Source organism: Fundulus heteroclitus, chromosome 7 (genome assembly GCF_011125445.2).
Source record: "Fundulus heteroclitus isolate FHET01 chromosome 7, MU-UCD_Fhet_4.1, whole genome shotgun sequence".
NCBI lineage: Eukaryota > Metazoa > Chordata > Actinopteri > Cyprinodontiformes > Fundulidae > Fundulus > Fundulus heteroclitus.
The window spans coordinates 39079656-39099741 of NC_046367.1; the positions used below are offsets into that span (position 1 = coordinate 39079656).

Genomic DNA, 20086 nt, shown 5'->3' on the forward strand with positions numbered 1-20086 from the left:
TGACTCAGATTGGCAGTAATAGATTGATTTATTTCAATGTTGTGTTGTTTTATACATGTTTGCCAGGGCTGCTATTAACTACTGTAATTTCAAATAACAAACATATCAAGACAGGTGAAGTTACATATTCTAAAACGCAGAGTTTAGGCCTACATAGCCCTGTAAATGCTGGTGCCTTCCCTGCTTGGCTGTATTTTCCCGATGTGGTATGTGAAATCTGCTGTTCACTTGAATGTTTTCTCTTTTCTGACAAACATTAAAGAGACCTTAGGGCACCCTGTGGCAACATGACTTATGACAATCTAAAATGTTTCATCCCCGTTTCAGAGAAGACTTTTCTACACTGAATTCTGACAAGCTGTGTGGCCTTGGACTGAAAGCACAAACTCTGCACACTAAGATGGTGGCTGAGGTGGATTTTGTTTATTATTATATCTGTGTGTAGGTGTGCAGAAGGATTTAAAAATTAGACAGTGCATAATTAGCTTCGTGTTTTATCCACACTTTCATTTCTCACCTTAGTTATTGCAACTGCATCAAATCAGAGCTGTTATTTATTTAAAAGTTTAACAGACAGCGGGTCTAAACTCTGTTTTTAGCTCTTTTCACTCTCTGGGTTTAAACGGCTTCGGGATTTCGTCGGTTCGGCCTGCAGGGGGCGGAGTCAAGCGCGTGCGTAGCGCCGATCGACGTTTCCACGGTAACAGCATAAAAACAGCTCGGCTAAACCTCCGCAGGTTCCGGAAGGAAAAGACAAACTGCGTCAAAAGTGGCCCGCCGAAGGTTCGTTATCGGGGATATTACGTCGCCAGAGAGGTAATCCTGCTGTAAAGTGATGGATGGCAGACCTGAGCTGGGTTTACAGGTTTTATTTTGACCGGACTGAAGCGAAGGTTAGCGCTCTGAGGGACTCAAAACAGAATCAAAGTGCGCGAGGTAAGCCAGGTGTGCTTCCGCTTGTGCTTCAAAATAAAAGCATTGGGGCTCAGATCTTAGTTTATAATAATAATAATAATAATAATAATAATAATAATATTATGCTTTCATAGTTTTCAGCGCTATTATTTTTATTAAATCATTGAATAAAATTAATAGCTCTGAAAACTTTGAAAGCATTGAATTATTATTATTATTAGCATTGAATCAATGCTACGGTTGAATTTGTGTAATTTGTATTCTGTAAAACATGAATAAATAGATAAATACACAACTAAACAAATAAATAAATTGTTGTATTGGCCATTACTTTGCTGTCAGTTTTTCTCAGTTGGTTTGTTTGCTTTACAGTTGTTCAATCTTGTCTCCCGTTAGTGGTTTTTTTTTTTAAAGTTGACCAAGAAATAATTTCAGCATAACAGTCAATACCAGTGCACATAAATATCTAAATACAAATCCACACACACACGAACCAATATTTCCACTGGAAATCAACTCAGTAAACTACAATGATTGCAGTGAGTTATTCATTCTGTGATTAACCCCTCAATAAATCATGTAGCTTATGAAAACAAGCTTCTTATATTTATCTTTAAACTGAAAGTGATGTGATTAGATCTAAATATTGCTGTAAAGTTTCACCAGTAATCAAAAAGTTTGTCTCATTAGAAAATTATAACAAATTTAATAAAGATTTGATGACAAATAACTTCATAATACTATGCATAATACAATCCCTGCAGTACAGCACCATACACAATGTTTAAACTATCAGAATGACACAATGATAACAAATGTTACAAAAGGAATTGCCTTTAAACCAGCTAATATAAAGGTACACAGTAAAAATATGCATTATGACTCTTAAGATCGCACTTTATTCACACTTAATGTGTCACAGCGAGACAAGAACGTCTTTAGTGTCAATTGGAGAAGGAGAAAAAACACTGACCACCGCTACAGTTTATTTAATTTCCCTTTGGGATTAAGAAAGTATTTTTGAATTGAATTGAAGTGTATGGACATAATTTTATGCAATGTTAGGTGCTGTAGTGATTGGTAATTATTTTCATGTGCATGCATGATTACAGGAGCAAACACACGTACAGCGGTGGCAGCTGGAGATCAGATGTGGGTTTTTAGACACAGACACATGCAGCTGTTCCCTTTCGCTCACAGTGAGACGAGAGACAGACTATCAAAGGCCAGATACAGTTCAACTAGACAGTTAAAGCTACAGTCGGTAAAGGCTGTAGCTTTAACTGTAAGAAGAGGAAGGCCTCAGTAGAAATAAATAAGACCAGAGTGGATTTAGGAGATTTTTAAAACGCCCCATGAATTAATTAAAAAAGGGACTTGAAGAGACTTCTGTAAAAATCGCCGACCCTAGCTTTAAACTACCTTAAACATTGTAAATGCACCCTTGTTGTTGTTGGCACTCAGTCTTACAGCATTACCAGCCGCTCTCTGCCAGGTAGGGAGCGACAATGTGTTTGCTTTTACATGATCTCAAGGCATGGCTGCTGAATGTGCTAATAAACCGGCGAACGCATGCACGCATGGGCCGATGCTGATACAAGAAAAAAAAAAAAGAAGCGCAAAATAATGTTTGAATACTTTTAAAACCTGCTTGAGGTGTGTACACAACAAAAATATTATAAAGTTTTTGAAATAAGCTTTCTGAACATCTATCTATCTATCTATATATATATATATATATATATATATATTAGGGCTGGGCAAGTTAACGCGTTAATTTCGCGTTAATTCATTAGACTATTAACGGCGATATTTATTTTATCGCGCATTAACGCATGTTGCTCACATGCTTCAGTCAGTGTCAGTCAGCAGGCACACGGCAGCACTCACCCTCTCCCCCTCCCCTCTCGTACATGGCTCAGCGGCGCCAGCCAATCAGCACGCAGGCTCAGCCTGGCCCGCGCACTCAGCTCTCACACAAACTTAACAAAGAAACAGCTGAGAGAGACCGCAGCAGCGAAAAAACATGAACAGAGGAAGTAGCACCGTTCGGCTTTATTTTAATACCGTAAATGAAATCAAGCTGTATGTTTTGTAAAAAGCCGGTTCATTTCAGTGGAAACACAACAAATTTATCTAAGCACGTGAAAAAACATGAAAACGTCGAGCCCCAGAAACGGAGAGAGGAGACGAAACTTCTCTCATTGCCCCGACAGACGTCTCTGACTGAGGCGTTTCAGTTCTCCAGGGAACATCCAGGTAGATCAGTGGATGGATGGATGGATGGATGGATGGATGGATGGATGGATGGATGTTACTGGAGCCCACACATAACATGTAATTAAGACCTTGAAAGAACCCAGTACATATATTAAAAAGTGTTATTTAAGATAAGATAACATTAGCTAATCCTTTTTTTTATCCCACGACGGGGAAATTTATAGGATTAAAGCAACAGGCAGGTGCACACAACACAGATAAAATTACATAAGGATTGAAATATATAAGAGGTGGATTAGCGAAAAAACACTGAACATAACATTATTATTATTATTATTATTATTATTATATTATTATTATTATTATTATTATTATTATTATTATTTAATTGTAATAATAAAATAAAAACCACAAAACCCAAAAGGTCAACAGTTTCATGATACATCAAGCTTAGGGACTGGCTAATATACAGCAGGTCAAAAAAGGCCATGTTTTGGCTGCAGTGCTTGCTGTTCTCTTATGAAGAAAAGATCAACTAGTGCACTAAATTCAATAGATGGGTTGAAAATATCCAGTATAAAATAAGTGCTACAAATGTTACAACACTTTTGTTCATATGGCAGCAGAACATTAAAATAAAAGTGCTCTTTACACTACTTTTGAATTCATTCTTGGAGTTTGTAAATACAATGCGATTAATCGCGATTAATCGCGATTAATCAGGGCGATTAATCGCGATTAAATATTTTAATCGTTGCCCAGCCCTAATATATATATATATATATATATATATATATATATATATATATATACACACTCCCAGTATGGTGAACCTTTTATTTTGACATGGAATACCTGGAACCGGAAGTGAGGTAGCTGAAACAGCGCTAGCTTAGCATGCTATCTTTAGCAGCGTTCCCTCTGACTGGACCACTTCATTCATCTTCATGCTGGCTTCTGCCTGAGGTTCTGATCCAGCGAACAGCGCGCTGTATGTACGGGGCTCTCCATGAACGCCTCCAGCCCCACGCCGCGGTTAGCAGCTCGCATTTAAACCCGCTTCTGTTGGACCTCGGCAGGATCGGAACCAGTCAGGATGTCCAGTGACCTGGCCGGGGTGTGGGAGGTGGCGCTGAGCGACGGAGTCCACCGGATCGAGTTTGAACATGGGACCACCACCGGGAAGAGGGTCATCTATGTGGACGGGAAGGTCAGTGGTGCCGGTTCTGTCTCTGTCTGGATCCCGTTTACATCCTGATAGAAACACGTTAAAAAATAATTTATTTATGATAACACTAAAGGGTTCTGGAAACCTGATGATAAGTTTGATTCACAACATGTGAGATAAATGGAGGCGTACAGGTGGGTGTATTTTAAGGCAACCCTGTAGGACACAGCCTCCTTGTGTGACGTCATCAGGATCAAGTCAAAAGTAAAGCAAAGATATCAGGAAGAGGATTAAGTCTGGTTTATCCATGGGTCAACTTCCAGATGCCGGCAGGAGCCACATTCCTCCTTTTAAACCGTTTTATGCTAATATAATGTCCACCAATCACAGGGTTCTGGAAGGAGACAGGTTCTGTGTCCAGCCGTGGTGTTCAGTTACAGAATGTCGGACAAAACCGAAACCTCTTGTAAAGATGTCGGCTGAAGCTGATCATAAAGCGCCAATCATCATAGAAGAAGCCGTTACTCCCACAGCGGCATAAAAAGCAGATTATCGTCTGCAGATGCACTCAGAGACGTGAGCTTTAGTTTGTGGCCACATGTCAGTGTTCTGATGAAACTAATAGTTGATGTTGTTGTTCCTGTTGTTATGTTTCGAGAAATGATTGGAGAAGCTCCCAAACCTAAGAACACGATTCTTATTATGAGGTACGGCGGCGGCAGCATCATGATGTGTGGCTGCCTTGGTTGGCTGGTGCACTTCATAAGATAGATGGCCTCATGGGGATAGAACAATATGTGGGGAAAAAAATAAAAATAAATATATATATATATATATATATATATATATATATATATATATATATATATATATATATATATATATATATTAGGGCTGGGCAACGATTAAAATATTTAATCGCGATTAATCGCCCTGATTAATCGCGATTAATCGCGATTAATCGCATTGTATTTACAAACTCCAAGAATGAATTCAAAAGTAGTGTAAAGAGCACTTTTATTTTAATGTTCTGCTGCCATATGAACAAAAGTGTTGTAACATTTGTAGCACTTATTTTATACTGGATATTTTCAACCCATCTATTGAATTTAGTGCACTAGTTGATCTTTTCTTCATAAGAGAACAGCAAGCACTGCAGCCTTTTTTGACCTGCTGTATATTAGCCAGTCCCTAAGCTTGATGTATCATGAAACTGTTGACCTTTTGGGTTTTGTGGTTTTTATTTTATTATTACAATTAAATAATAATAATAATAATAATAATAATAATGTTATGTTCAGTGTTTTTTAGCTAATCCACCTCTTATATATTTCAATCCTTATGTAATTTTGTCTGTGTTGTGTGCACCTGCCTGTTGCTTTAATCCTATAAATTTCCCCGTCGTGGGATAAAAAAAGGATTAGCTAATGTTATCTTATCTTAAATAACACTTTTTAATATATGTACTGGGTTCTTTCAAGGTCTTAATTACATGTTATGTGTGGGCTCCAGTAACATCCATCCATCCATCCATCCACTGATCTACCTGGATGTTCCCTGGAGGACTGAAACGCCTCAGTCAGAGACGTCTGTGGGTCTGTCGGGGCAATGAGAGAAGTTTCGTCTCCTCTCTCCGTTTCTGGGGCTCGACGTTTTCATGTTTTTTCACGTGCTTAGATAAATTTGTTGTGTTTCCACTGAAATGAACCGGCTTTTTACAAAACATACAGCTTGATTTCATTTACGGTATTAAAATAAAGCCAAACGGTGCTACTTCCCGTGTTCATGTTTTTTCGCTGCTGCGGTCTCTCTCAGCTGTTTGTGTATTAAGTTTGTGTGAGAGCTGAGTGGGCGGGCCAGGCTGAGCCTGCGTGCTGATTGGCTGGCGCCGCTGAGCCATGTACGAGAGGGGAGGGGGAGCGGGAGTGCTGCCGTGAGTGCTGACTGACACTGACTGAAAGCATGTGAGCAACATGCGTTAATGCGCGATAAAATAAATATCGCCGTTAATAGTCTAATGAATTAACGCGAAATTAACGCGTTAACTTGCCCAGCCCTAATATATATATATATATATATATATATATATATATATATATATATATATATATATATATATATATATATATATATATATATATATATATATATATATATATATATATAAATCTCAGGAAACTGGAGACGTTGAGTGGGATTTAATTCCAGACTGGAAATAGTTGTTTATTTTATATGATACATGTAAACGGCCAGATCAGGGGTGTCCAAACTTTTCGCTACATGGGCCCAAATTGTCAAGTCAAAGAAGCTTTAGGGCCAAAAAATTAAAAACATTTTTTTAAAAGCAAAAAATTGTAATTTTTTTACCTGCTCTACCAAATATGATATTTTTAAATAAATAAATTAGTCTGATTTTTTGTTGTAAATGAATGTGTAAATTATTGCAGATCCAAAAATGTAAAAACGGGTTTTGCTCATTGGTTTTATTTATCCAGTTTGTAAATTATTTTGAATAATTTAATTTGACACTTTAACAATAATAAACTTTACTCTTAATGGTCTAGCAATATAAGAACAGTTGTTCTTTGAAAAGACTGGCTGTAATTAGCCAATTGTAGTAATTGAATTCAAAGCAGATTTTAATGCACCAAAGTCTGCATTTAAGTAATAAAATATCTTTGGATAGATGTTACTATGAAATTAAAGAGAATGTCAAAAGTGTGTTTCTTAAAAGATGAATACTTTGTGTTTTACTTAACATTTTCAATTGCAGAATTTTAACTTTTCTCTAATAATTTTGCTCTAAAAACTAAAATCTTTTAGTTTTTGTTTTTAGGGCTGTTTTTGTTGTAAATGTGTAAATATATTCTTTGCTGTTACCGTATGAGGTTTAGCGTCTATCTCTGTACGGTTAAGCCCAGTATTAGTCATACTTCTGGTAGATGTAAGCTTAGGTTTAAAATAATCTTTAAATTTTTCTAACATGTTTCTCCTGACTGGAGGTTTTGGTTTTGGACTTCAAACACTTCATGAATCGATCATTTCACCAGTAGAAGCATGATAAACAAACATCCATGCACGTGTTCCCGGGGAATTCACAGTGGTCTGGTTTTCAGGAGGTTGTGAGGCGGGACTGGATGTTTAAACTGGTCGGGAAGGAGACCTTCAGCGTGGGCCAGACCGACACCAAAGCCACCATCAACATAGACGCGGTCAGCGGCTTCGCCTACGAGTACACGCTGGAGATCAACGGGAAGAGCTTGAAGCAGTACATGGAGAACAGATCCAAGGTCACCAGCACCTGGCTGCTCAACCTGGACGGCATTGACTGCAGAGTGGTTCTGGGTGAGCTCAGCCGGGCCTCTTTTCAATGTTTGCCTCCCAGTCTGGCTTCCTTCATATTATCAGTGAGGATTATTATGGACCGGATGTTCAGAGTGGTGTGATTCCTGCTCCTCAGAACCACGCTCTGCTATTAATGCTGAAGCTAAGCTCTTTAGCTGCTCTAAGCGCCACGCCGTCCGCCGCCGCCTCTGCTAGCTGGACAGGTTAATGCCTCTTCTAATCACCCTGCTTGTCGCTGATCAGGTGGTGTGCCGCTCTAATCCACGCACATCTACAAATATTAAGCTGCTGTTATCCTGTCATCTCAGAGTTACACACGTCTCAATATGTATCTGAACTGCAGGAAAATCAAGGGATAAAACAGAAAGTTCATCAATGAGCTAGCTTCTCTTGGCTTTAGGTGTGACAGTTAAATCGTCCTTGGATATATTGGATCGTCTCCTGCATTTAAAACAGTTTAGGCATCATTTACTTTATACCTTGAGACTCTAAAGTCCTCGAATTTAATTGTTGGATGAATACAGGGGCAACGCAAAGTGCTTTACATGATTAAAACAGGAAATTAACAACAGAGTAAAAGCAAATTACAATTAAAAGTAAAAAAAATTAAACAAATGATGAAGAAACTGCAGGGAAATCCTGATTGGTCACAGGTGCATGATGATGATGATGATGATGAAGTTATTCTTTTTTTTTTCTCAGCACTGCACAATCTTCTGCTCTGTCCTCATTACAGCATGTTTTATGCGCCTGTTTTCTTTATCTTATACATGTTTTATGGTTCTGCACCAATAAAATCACAGGGTTTACACATGACTCTCAGTTGAGCTCAAATTATCCTTTAGCCCACAGAGCACGCTCGAGATTGCTAAAACTGACTGGAGGAATTTCTAAAGTCCGCTGATCAAACGTTAGGAAACCACTAATATTTAAACGAATAAAATTTAAATGACTTACATAAATAACATTTAAATGAGATATTGGTGGCATTCGCATGGTTATATGTACTATGTTGACATATTTTATGCAGTGCTGCAAAATTCACCCTCTTGATTGATTAGTTTAAATAAAATAGTTCCTCCATCGTCCGTTTAACTGAAAACGTACGACTTACTGCTCTGATGAAAGCTTCCCAATCGGATGTAAAACACTGGATGGTGTTCGTCCCATAAATGACCGAGCTAAAAATGATCTGACTGGTTTAATACAGTTCCCTTTATTCGCTTTAACTCTGCTGACAAAAGGTTTCCTACCGTGTGAGGAGCCGTTTTTAAGGACGTGGGGAGAGGAAGGGGACTCTGCGCTCCATTCAGCACAGTGCCTGTATATTGGGATCAGGGCTGTGGAAATCACAGCTCTGTGTCTTGATCCGTACGTTACTTATTATTGTCTCGTTTTTTTTTTTTTTTTTTGTATTTTAAAGCATTAATTGACCTCTGGGAATGAAGTTTCAGATACTTTTTGGCGGCGTTGATCAGGAAGTAGGCCATGCTGTCGGTTCACTTTCAGTTTACAGCCTCCAGCATCCTGAGGTCCTCACAGCGTAGCGTTAGATGAAGTAACGTTATGATTAGGTCATTGCTGCGATATCTGATGAGGCACAATGTGTGTAATTTATGCATGGAGGGGGTTTTCTGACTAACTTTATGTTTACATTGTCATCTTTTTTACATTATTAGGTAAAGACATCGCTTTTACACTTCATTCTTTTGTCAGAAGTCTGAACTCTTTCACTGTCGATACTTTCAGAGAAAGACACCATGGATGTTTGGTGTAACGGAGAGAAGATCGAGACCGCGGTGAGTTTTTAGATTATAGAAACGTTCATTATCTAAACGTTAATTTAGATACTCTAAAACCGTGAACCAAAGCCTTGCAGAAGAGTCTGTTTCTTCATGCCTGCAGGGGGAGTTCGTGGACGACGGCACGGAGACACACTTCACCCTGGGAGACCACAACTGCTGCGTGAAAGCCGTGAGCAGCGGGAAGAAGCGAGACGGCATCATTCACACCCTGCTGGTCGACGGCACCGAGATCGCCGAGTGCACCGAGTGACGGCCGCTGCGTCTGAATGGCACCGCTGACCGGGCTGGGCAGGGAGCAGACTGTGAAGGGTTCCTTTAAAATGGCGGGACGGCAGCAGGCGGGGGGGCCGTCCACGCCGCAGATATCATAGCCTCACGGTCTGTGTAGTTAGAGGACGGGAGCCGCTGTCCGAGCAGCTAGAAACGTCAATCATAGGGGTTACTGTCTCAGAAGGTTTACATTAATATTGAGGTTTTTTTAGTCCTAAATGTAATTTATAAGTTAGAAAAACTGTCGATCTTCTGCTGGTTCTGCTTCAGCTTCTGTTGTTGAACGTTATTCTGATGGATATAAACTCCAAGAACCGTTTCCCTGCTTTCCTCCGTGGTTTAATGTTGCTGTAAGTTATTTATGTACCTAGATTTCTGTGAATGTTTCTCTCTGCCTGTTCCCTCTGCTGACAATCGTCTTCATTTCTCGGACCAGCCGGCTGTTTCGCTGCTGTAGGTGTCTGAAGAAAAAGAGGCTCCGTCTTCTCCTGCTGATGGCTAGACAATCACGCTGACCATAGAAAGTTACACGTAGAGCTCCTGTACGCTGTGTGGAGACTTGCTGTTTGTCCCTGGAGAACTGTGAAACATGCGGGCTTTCATGTTGTAGTGTACAGAATTCAAGTCAAACGTTTTCTGTGTATTTATAGAGAAACCGGGTTGAATACTTTTTTTTGTTGTTGTCAGTACTGTCTGGATGTTTCAGTCCTTGGAGAAGATTCACCAGTAATAACTGATGGAAGATGTCAATTAAAGGACTAATCCTGTGTTTTCTGAGATCAGATGTCTGGTGTCTCATTTTTATATCCCCCATTTAAAAACTTCTGCACACCTTTAAAATGTCAAGACAAGCTTTATTTATATAGCACGTCATGCACAAAGCAACACTCACAATGATAAAAAACGGAAACAAAACTGCAAATGCAGAGATGTTGATAAAATGTATATACGTGTCACACCAGGGTAGCGTTCTTAATCAGGTAAAGGCTAGGATTAGTCAATAAAAAGAAGGTAAAAATATGTTACAAAAAAATTTACGATTTTAACGGTGGAAAAAACCCCCATTAAAGTTTTATATAATTTATTTAATATTTATTTTGTTCGTGAGTGACCATGGTATAAGCAGGATAATTCTCTTTAAGGTGTCCATTATCAGAAATTAATGGACTTAATGGACGGAAGTAACCGTCCTCCGCTTCTTCCATTAATTTTTGATAACAGACGTGAATGACAGAAATTCACAAAGCCAGCAAGGTTTTTTTTTTTTTTTTTAATCTCTAACAGTCAATTACCTTACAAACATCACAAAACTGTCGGTCTGTTTTGTGATGGATGAGTTTGTCTGTTTTACGTCATGATTTGAATGATGAATGATCTTCTTGTATCGTATTGACCCTGCATCAAGCACAACTGCCTCCCCTGTTTTTAGTTTTCCACGCTTTTGAACATAATCAGCACTTTCCATTTGGATTTGAGGACCACCAGCAGTGGACAGAGCCAGGCCTCCATAGTGCTGTAGATATCCATTAGCAGCATTTACAACAGCATCAGCACGGAAAGTGGTGAGATCAGCCTTCCACACAGACATCTTTACACCTGAATTCACATCTCTTCTCTGTAGAAATGGGTGATGGTCGTCTCTGATATGAAGCCCTGCTCCCATACTCCATCTCCACACCCTTAATGGTAGCCACACATATGAATTTATCGTAAAGGACTTTACACAGAGCATCTCCAGATTTTTTTTTTTTTTTACAATATTGACTGACTCTGTTGAGATGAATATTCAGATTAGCATCCATAGCTACTCAATAAACCTGTGGAGAGATCATATAACATCTTAAACATCTGAAACACTATACAAAGTGACAAAAACCTAGTTCACTGTTTTAGCAGTGTTCAGAAGTTATCTATTGTTTATTCATATTTCTTAATTGTGCGTTATAATATTTGAACCAATATCCAGTAATTGTCTCTACATGATGCAGAGTTTAAGAGGCAAGTAAAAAGTAAACAACATTTAGCTTACAGAAATCTGTAGCTGATCAGAGTTTGCTGAGCTTTACAGAAACTACTCACACGGTTTGGTTTAAACTTCCTTTATTATGGATCATTGTGAATCACAGCCAGTCACCTTCCTGCACATACATTGATTTTTTCCCCCGTTTTGATGCTTTCTGATACAAACTTAGACAAAGATCCCAGGAATAAACCAGCAGATAAGCTGCAACCCACCTACATGTAGCTTATGTTTCTACTGAACAAAGATGCTAGATTTACAATAAGAAATCAGAGATACTGATACATTTTCAGATTTAATGTTTTCATGACCCAAATATCATGTTTCTGATTGAACAACCTATTCAACACTTCCATTGGAACACAAGTGATTACTTTTGTTGCTATACACTAATCTACTCCCCAATAAAAAAAAATTATCAGAGGAATTATAAAACAATAATAATGCCAGCATTTTAATCACAATGAGCAAAAGACAGAAGAGCAACATTCTAGTTATTGATTTACAAGAAATCGTGATATGTTTTATGAGGCATCAGTTCATTTTCTCAGTGGTGCTTGGTGGTTATAAACAAAGATAGAACTACACTACTGTTATATTTCCTCTGCTCATAATAATATAAAGAGTATCTTCTAACGGGTTAAATGACTTTAGTTTCTTTTTTGTTCTAAACTCAACTCATTTCTATGGGGGTCAAAATGAAGACACCATCTGTATGAATGAAGGTCTGAGGGAAACTTTCCTGCAGGTTTATTTTTGGACAACATTGTGTTTCTTAAACTGAACCATGGCTGAAAGTAGTAAAATCCTTCCTCTGATGAAGGGAAACACTTTCAACCTTCTCACAGGTGATAATGTACTTGGGCAAAGCTTGATAACCGCTGAAGATAACGGAGACGTCAGAGCCTCCGTGGACGCTGTCACATTTAACTGGAGGCAAAAGGAGGCCTGGGCTCCCAGGAGCCGACGCTCCTGTCAGCACTTCGGCCTCAACAAAGTACAGGTACTTTTCTCTTTGGTCCCGCCACAGGTCCAGGGCCCTCTTTATGTTGGATGTAAAGTAGATGCCCTCTCCATACTTTGGATCTGTAACCAGAGGAAATACCATCATTATTTTATCTGTATGGCTCATATGTCTCATGCGACCCCTGAATGAAATCAATGAACACAACACAGCAATAAAGCTGTTTTAGCGTCACTGGTTCTCAGTGCTGCCTTCGTTATACCAGAAACATTTGCTCCCAATAAAGGAAATGGCTCTATTTTAACCAAGAGAAACATAAACTATGGTGTCAACAATCAAAAGCAGTTGTCGACAAAATTAAGAGGCCACTGTAACCCTCTTTGGAAAATCAGCATCCTTACGCTGTTAAATTTGAACAGAATCATGTTTTACTGACCAGGTTATCGCCTGAACTCGATGGCACTGAGAGCCTCATGCAGCGTTATTCCAAGAGTTTTATTTTTCAAAGATACAAACAAAATCAATATCAATAACTCAATATGAATTTGTTTTGTTATTTAAGGCCCTAAACAGAATTTTTTTTTATTTTTTTGTTTTCTGCTGTACATTGTTGCAAAAAAATATTTTCTTTGGAATTGGGAGAAACTTCAGGAACAACAGAAATGTTCACATTGTTCAAACACCAAACTTTTTCCATGGGTGTTTTATGAAGACTAAAATAACACGTGGAGTTCCACAGGGTTCTGTTCTCGGGACTATTTTATTTAACATCTGCTTCCTGCCATAAATTCTTAAATCTTTCTTTTTGGTCTGGGCGAATACTCGATTCTGATTGGCTGCAGGGTGTCTGTTAAAAAAGTTTTTATAGGACACCTATAAAAAAAAAAGTTCTGATCAAATAGCCTCTTTTCTATGATTTTAACGGTGAAAAAAATTTAAGTATGAATAACTGATTTAATATTCATTTCATTTGTAAGTCACCATGGTTTCTTTGCCCGGATTTAAAACATGCTGTCATTCTCTCAGTACTGACGTATAATGAATGAGAACTGTTGGTCTAGACTTGCTCGAATAAAAGGTTGAAACTGATTTCAGAGAATTCCATTGAAAGGTATCGTGTATTGTTTCTTTTGCTCGGTTTTAAAACGTCTTTTTTGTGGTTTCCAGTCTCTTTAAAAAACAACAACATAAAAAAAACAGTAGGAAATGATTGCAGCTCTTGCTGGGTGTGGTGATCTACCTTCAGGCGGCGCACACTCAGCCTGGAATCCGATTCGACTGATCATCTCACAGAACTGTGCTGGGATTCGTTGAAACATTGTTTCAGACTTGAAGCAGTCAAGCTGTTTTTTCTTTAGTTCAAACATCTTCTTCAGAGCACGGTTCTCAACTTCTTCCACCTAAAGAATAAAATAAAGTGTTAATGAGAAAATTACAACATTGATTAAGAATTTTGAGTATGTAATGAAAAGAAGCATCTATTGGGTTTAGCTGATAGCCAAGAAGCAAAGCTACAAACTCCTAATTAGGAAGTCAGCAACATGCCTAAGAAGTGGGTTGACTGACATCTTCATGTGTTTAAACATACTCTACCTTTTTAACTTTTAACCCGTGTCCAGAGAAAGCATCGGCTCGCTTGGTAAATTCTCTGCTTGACCGCCTGACGGTCTGTCTTTTAGGGGCCGGCTCTGTGTCAACCAGAACCTGCAGTTCACATTCTTCCTCTGAGATGAAATCTTTTTGGACTTTGCAGAGCATGGCCTCCACCTTCACAGCAGCAACAGCAGCATTTTCCTTCTCCCCGTTTATTTCTATGCATGCATGACCTTGTGTGAAAAACTCCTCAATGAACAACCCTTTTTCAGCGAAACGGGACAGCCGCAGATGGTCTGTGTCGCTGAAGTGCGAGATGAAGTTGTTGTAGATTTTGATGGCGTGGGAATCCATAGAGAGAAGGTCCTTTAGCCACTTCTGAGCCTCATATTTTGATTCCTCAGAAGGACCATCCAGGCTGATCTGTGGGGTCAGAGCTCTGCTGGTGTGGGACTCGTCTTTAGGCCCATGTGCTGGTGGATAAAATATTACACAACTCCATGATCATCCACGTTTGAAAACAATACCTTTCCTACACTTGAGACATTGCTATTGCATAATTTTTTTCAGAACCTGATAAGTTTCTTCTACTTGAATAGTTAAGATTTATAACAGTACAGATAGTATATAAAAATATTTTCACTTTTTATGCAGACATAGAAGTCACCGGAGGTGCTATATTTACCCTCTGGACTGGGATACCATTGGGATTCCCCAGAATGGGCTGAGTGATGCTGGTGAGGTTGATGTCCAGGTTTCCCTTCTGCACATGTACCAATGTCAGGTTTAACAGAAGACAACAAATGGCTATATTAATTAACTAACTGGAATAGTGACGTTTTCCCAGAACTCATTTTCTGTATCTCACCGACTTTATGACTAAAACTTAAAATGGCAGGATCACCTTAAAATAAACAGAAAATAAACAAGTCCTTTTGAACTTGATGTGCTATTTCATGAACAAAAATATTTTATTGTTACCGAGGGGAACGCTGAAAGACGCTAAGCGTTGCTGTAAAAGTCCCATTTCTCTCTGAAAAGCCTGGAAACAAAGGTCAGATAGAACATATCATTACTACTACAAATATTCTAAATAACTAAATGTTGAAATGCTAACATTTACATTTTGAACACGACAATTTTTCACAGGATTTTTAAAACTGCACTTGCAGAAAATTTATTTTTGCATATTTACACGATAAATTATAAATGTCAGACACAAAACAAGTACTAGAAAACTACCTGGAATGTTTCATGGTCAGAAGGAAATATGACCAAGTAAACCTCCAGCAGAGTTGAACAGGTATGGGCAAAGTTATAGACTGCACTCAACATGATTGAGGCAGATTCTGCTTTACTAAACCCAAGGGCTCCGGTGCCGATAGCAGGAAAGGTGATTGAGACGTAACGACGTCCGACAGCCATCATTAAGCACTCATACACAGAAAAGTAAAGCTTCTATAACAAAAACATATCAAAGAAAATAGAATTATTTTTCTTTTAATACATTTGACATATTTTATGACTGACCTCCTAAAACAAACATGTACCTGATCTGCTGCTGGATCATTTCCTTTTTCAGGGCAAAAAGTGTGAAACACCTCTTTGCACTGCAGTTGGTAAGATCGTGTGTGGATGATACTGCCCTTCAAGACAGCTCTGCTTATTTCATTTTGAATCTCATAACCTGCTTTTTGCAATATAGCGTTGGAAATTTTACCAATGCTTAGGTTTCTGTCGACTGATGCAGTGTTAACAATAACATCCGTCTGAAAGAGCAAACAACAAAAACAACGTTATTAATTTAAAATCAGCTCAACAAGACAACAAATGGCTATATTAATTAACTAACTGGAATAGTGAAGTTTTCACAGAACTCATTTTCTTTATGTCACTGACTTTATGACTAAAACGTATAATGGCAGGATTACTTTAAAATAAACAAGAGATTTAACAAGTCCTTTTGAACTTGACGTGCTATTTCATGAACAAGACGAGACACCGCCACGCAGGCAACGCAGACAAAGCCTCCGTCCCTGACAGGCGTAGAAGCCGGACTGCATTTCTTAACTGTTTACAAGAAAACACGACATCTCCACCTTCTGCAGAAACTGAAGACGTTCTGTGACAGAACTTTTTACTTTTTTTCTACTATTCACTGATTCGGTCCCAACATCTAACACTGTTGCTACATGCATGCTTGGTATGGGGGAATTGCTGCAAATTAAACACCACAATGCAGGAAACCATCCACTGTAACTCTATGCGCTTCTAGGAGGAGTGAATGCTGCAAGTCAAAGACTTAGTGCATTCTGGTGGGTTTCCTTGGATAGAAATTTTTTTAACTGCAGGTTAAAAAAGGTTATTTGATTGGATTGTCTTTGTAACATGCCTTGAGATAACATGTTGGGAACTAGCTCTATACAAATATGCTGAATTTAATATCTCCAGGTACAACATGCTCTGTATTAAAGACAAAACAAGGCTCTCCAGTACAAAAACGAACTATCCTAAAACAACTGGCACATTTCAACCTCCACAATCCGATTTATAAAGTCACTCAACCATCAGGTAAGCAGCCATGTTTGCATGGCTTCTCCTCCATTCTTTCATTGGGCAGTTTTAAAAACTACCATTATTTAAGAAAATATCTAAAAAAAAAATCCTGCATTTCTTCATTTCAAAACAGCCAAAAAAAAAAACAAACAAAAAAAACATTTACCTGCTAGAACATCAGTTTGAATAATTAGGTGCTAAATCTACTAAATCATTCACACTGAAACATATAATTTAATCAATTTTTTTCATAAATATTTTAAAGTAATTCTTACCCGTTCTTCTTCAATTTTACCCTTCTTCAGCGTCAGACGGACGTTTCCCATCTGGAATGATGGTGTAGGGGTATTGGCAGCACCTCTGCTATTTCCTGCTGCCGCCTGGCTGTAAGTTTGGTGCTGCTGAGGGTCGAATATATGACGGCATGCTCTCTCCATTTCCTTTACTGTGGGCTCATCGTGGTTGACAAGGAAGATTTCTTTGGGACGATGGTTCTGATGGTGCAGGTTGTCATAATAGCGTTTTACAGTTGACGCTATGGTGTCCGCACAGTCTCTCAGTGGGTAGTGGAACAATCCGGAGCTTATGGCAGGAATGGCAACACTCTTCAGATGATATTCTTCTACTTTGTTGAGAATGCTACAGATGGCTTTCACCAACAAAGACTCAGCTTTATTAAAATCAGAGTGGGAATGATGTTTGTCCAACTCTGGACCCACAGCATGAATGATCTTATTGTATGGTAGTGACCCTGCATCAAACACAACTGCCTCCCCTGTTTTTAAATTTCCATACTTTTGAACATAATCAGCACTTTCCTTTTGGATTTGAGGACCACCAGCAGTGGACAGAGCCTGAGCAAGGCCTCCATAGTGCTGTAGATATTTGTTAGCAGCATTTACAACAGCATCAGCACTGAAATTGGTGAGATCAGCCTTCCACACAGAGATCTTTACACCTGAACGCAGCCTGAATTCCCATCTTTTCTCTGGAGAAATGGGTGATGGTTGTCTCTGATATGAAGTCCTGCTCTCATTCTCCATCTCCACACCATTAATGGTGGCCACGCATCCAAATTTATCGTAAAGGACTTTACAAAGAGCATCTCCACATTTTTTTACAATGTTGACTGACTCTCTGTTAAGATGAATATTCAGATTAGCATCCATTGCTACTCAATAAACCTGTGGAGAGATCATATAACACATATTAAACACTATACAGAGACAAAAACCTAGTTCACTATTTTAGCAGTGTTCAGAAGTTATCTATTGTTTATTCATATTTCTTAATCTTGCATTCTAATAGTTTAACTAATTCTAAGTTATTTTAAGAGTCATAATTCTCCAGGCTTTTTTCTATTTTTACTTTTTTGACAGCTATCTTATGTACAACAAAAAGAATGGAGAAGTTCCTGAACACTGACCACATGAACGAGCCAGGACTGTCTACTTGTATCAACAGCCTAGGAATGAAGCAAATTAAAGTTGGAGCTTCAGGAGTTCTCCTACCAGCAGCTTCTTACTTCATCTATGTATCTCAAAATGAATGGAGGAAAACCAAAAGTAACACATACATTTTTAGCTCTGCAGTTTGATAAATGAAAACACAACATTGATCTTGATTTAAGCATTTTTAAGCAAAAGTTAGGGCATCAAGCTACAGAATAAAGTTGTTAGCCAAATCAATCAGCCCCTAAATATTTAGATGTACAAGATCTGGTCCAATGAGTAAGAGCAGCTAAAATCTGGAAGGAAACACTGAGATTCCTTCAGAAGCCCTGAAAAACTACTGATCAACGCCACTTTTAACATCCATCCATCGCCTATAATCGCTTATCCAGTGGTCCTATAATCGTCTGTCTCCCAGTGGTCGATGGAAGAGAGGCGGGATACACCCTGGACTGACTGCCAGTCCATCACAGAGATACAAACTTTAATTTAGAAAGATCAGTCATCATGTTTTTGGTTAGTGGGAGAAATCCAAAGTACCCACAGAGAACCTATGCATGCACAGGGAGAATACACATCATGCAGACCACAGAGCAGGATTCTCAAATTCCCAAAGTGCGTAAAAACTTAAAGTAGAGAAAATATCCCTGGTACAGCACTTTGAATGGTCTTGTTACTGAAAAGTCCTGTATAAATAAACTTGCCTTTCCTTAATTTAAAATATTAAATCCTGTGCAGAGTAAATCATCAAATCAAGTCAAGTTTTCTGTTTAAACTAAAAAAAATGGTGATTGTCTTTCATTAGGTTACAAAACTGCACCAGTGTCTTTACTGTTCACTGTGAAAGTAAGGAATGCTGTTTGATTCTCATATCAGATTAAATTAAATAGTTAAAAAAAAAACAGAGATATACACATTCCAGATTTATTTATGAAACATTTAACTTCACAACACATAAGTGCAGCACAGAAAAATATAAAAGCAAACCTGCAAGAAATAAAATGCCTAACAGTAGACACACTCCTAATCGGCTGCCTAGATCAGTAATGTATTACAATTTTATGCACAAATGTTTTGACACTGGTCTTTAGTTTTGTTTTAGCTCTGGAATAATAATATGATTGAACTTGACTTTGTAAAGTGCCTTGAGATGACATGTTTCATGATTTGGCGCTATATAAATAAAATTGAATTGAATTGAATTTTAGCTCTGGAAGTGATCGTCGTCCAGCAGAGGGAGACAGAGACATAAATATGTGATCTTTAATCAGAAACACCATGATGTTTTTCGGTTGAAAATGACTTGTCGTATAAGTAAGTTTATTTAAGCATTACATTGAATAAGTGATGAGATTTTAGCACGTGTGTCCTCCACTCTGTGCACAATCTCAAGCAAACTAGCAAACATTATTAACCTGATCGTATCAAATCCTTCTCGCCGTTTTCATGGTCATTATCTCTGTTCAAAGCGAATCTGCAAACAACACTTTAAGCCGAATCCACGTTGTAATTATTGTATATCTTAAATAACTTTACCATTTCCAGTCCAGCTTTAGGTTAATAACCTTTATGCACAAACCAATAAAGAATGGTTTCGCTTGAGAAAAGCTAAAAGAGAGGCAAAGCGCTCACCTTCCCCTGGCCTGGAAAGTCCCGAGTGAAAAAGTGAAAGTAAACGGTGACAGGGCGCGGACACGGACCCGGTCCAAACCGGCTGAATTGCTTTATGTCTTCAAAGTAACCGAGAAAAACAAGCTCTGTTCCTGCTGCTGCGCGTCG

The 20086-nt window shown here is 38.5% G+C and overlaps 2 protein-coding genes across 4 annotated transcripts; one reads left to right on the forward strand and one right to left on the reverse strand.

The window, feature by feature from the left end:
* The first annotated feature begins 680 nt into the window (after positions 1-680).
* Positions 681-10502, forward strand: faima (Fas apoptotic inhibitory molecule a). Of its 2 annotated transcripts, none has more exons than XM_012878253.3 (5): positions 681-816; positions 4215-4345; positions 7420-7648; positions 9398-9447; positions 9554-10502. In XM_012878253.3, the coding sequence occupies exons 2-5, from the start codon at positions 4232-4234 to the stop codon at positions 9701-9703; spliced, it is 543 nt and encodes a 180-aa protein (XP_012733707.1). In that variant the 5' UTR covers positions 681-816; positions 4215-4231; the 3' UTR covers positions 9704-10502. The 2 variants fall into 2 exon arrangements, with proteins under 2 accessions (XP_012733707.1, XP_021180028.2); XM_021324353.2 differs by lacking the exon at positions 681-816 and adding an exon at positions 827-936.
* Positions 10503-11806: 1304 nt separating this feature from the next.
* parp9 (poly(ADP-ribose) polymerase family member 9) lies at positions 11807-20029 on the reverse strand. Of its 2 annotated transcripts, none has more exons than XM_012878234.3 (9): positions 19940-20029; positions 17132-18040; positions 15851-16069; positions 15543-15758; positions 15282-15342; positions 14986-15063; positions 14301-14773; positions 13948-14107; positions 11807-12829 (listed from the first exon to the last, which is right to left on the reverse strand). In XM_012878234.3, the coding sequence occupies exons 2-9, from the start codon at positions 18023-18025 to the stop codon at positions 12519-12521; spliced, it is 2412 nt and encodes an 803-aa protein (XP_012733688.2). In that variant the 5' UTR covers positions 18026-18040; positions 19940-20029; the 3' UTR covers positions 11807-12518. The 2 variants fall into 2 exon arrangements, with proteins under 2 accessions (XP_012733688.2, XP_021180017.2); XM_021324342.2 differs by having other exon boundaries at positions 14986-15069.
* Positions 20030-20086: the final 57 nt, after the last annotated feature.

What these genes read in the sequence shown, in the direction of transcription:
- faima (XM_021324353.2), top strand. Translation starts at nt 840, where the DNA reads ATGGCAGACCTGAGCTGGGTTTACAGGTTTTATTTTGACCGGACTGAA. An exon ending in ACAGAATCAAAGTGCGCGAG is followed by an intron (nt 937 to 4,214) that starts GTAAGCCAGGTG and finishes GGACCTCGGCAG; the next exon opens with GATCGGAACCAGTCAGGATG. An exon ending in GAGAGAAGATCGAGACCGCG is followed by an intron (nt 9,448 to 9,553) that starts GTGAGTTTTTAG and finishes TCATGCCTGCAG; the next exon opens with GGGGAGTTCGTGGACGACGG.
- parp9 (XM_021324342.2), bottom strand. Translation starts at nt 18,025, where the DNA reads ATGGATGCTAATCTGAATATTCATCTTAACAGAGAGTCAGTCAACATT. An exon ending in GTCTTTCAGCGTTCCCCTCG is followed by an intron (nt 15,070 to 15,281) that starts GTAACAATAAAA and finishes ACATTGGTACAT; the next exon opens with GTGCAGAAGGGAAACCTGGA. An exon ending in ACGGGTTAAAAGTTAAAAAG is followed by an intron (nt 14,108 to 14,300) that starts GTAGAGTATGTT and finishes TTTATTCTTTAG; the next exon opens with GTGGAAGAAGTTGAGAACCG.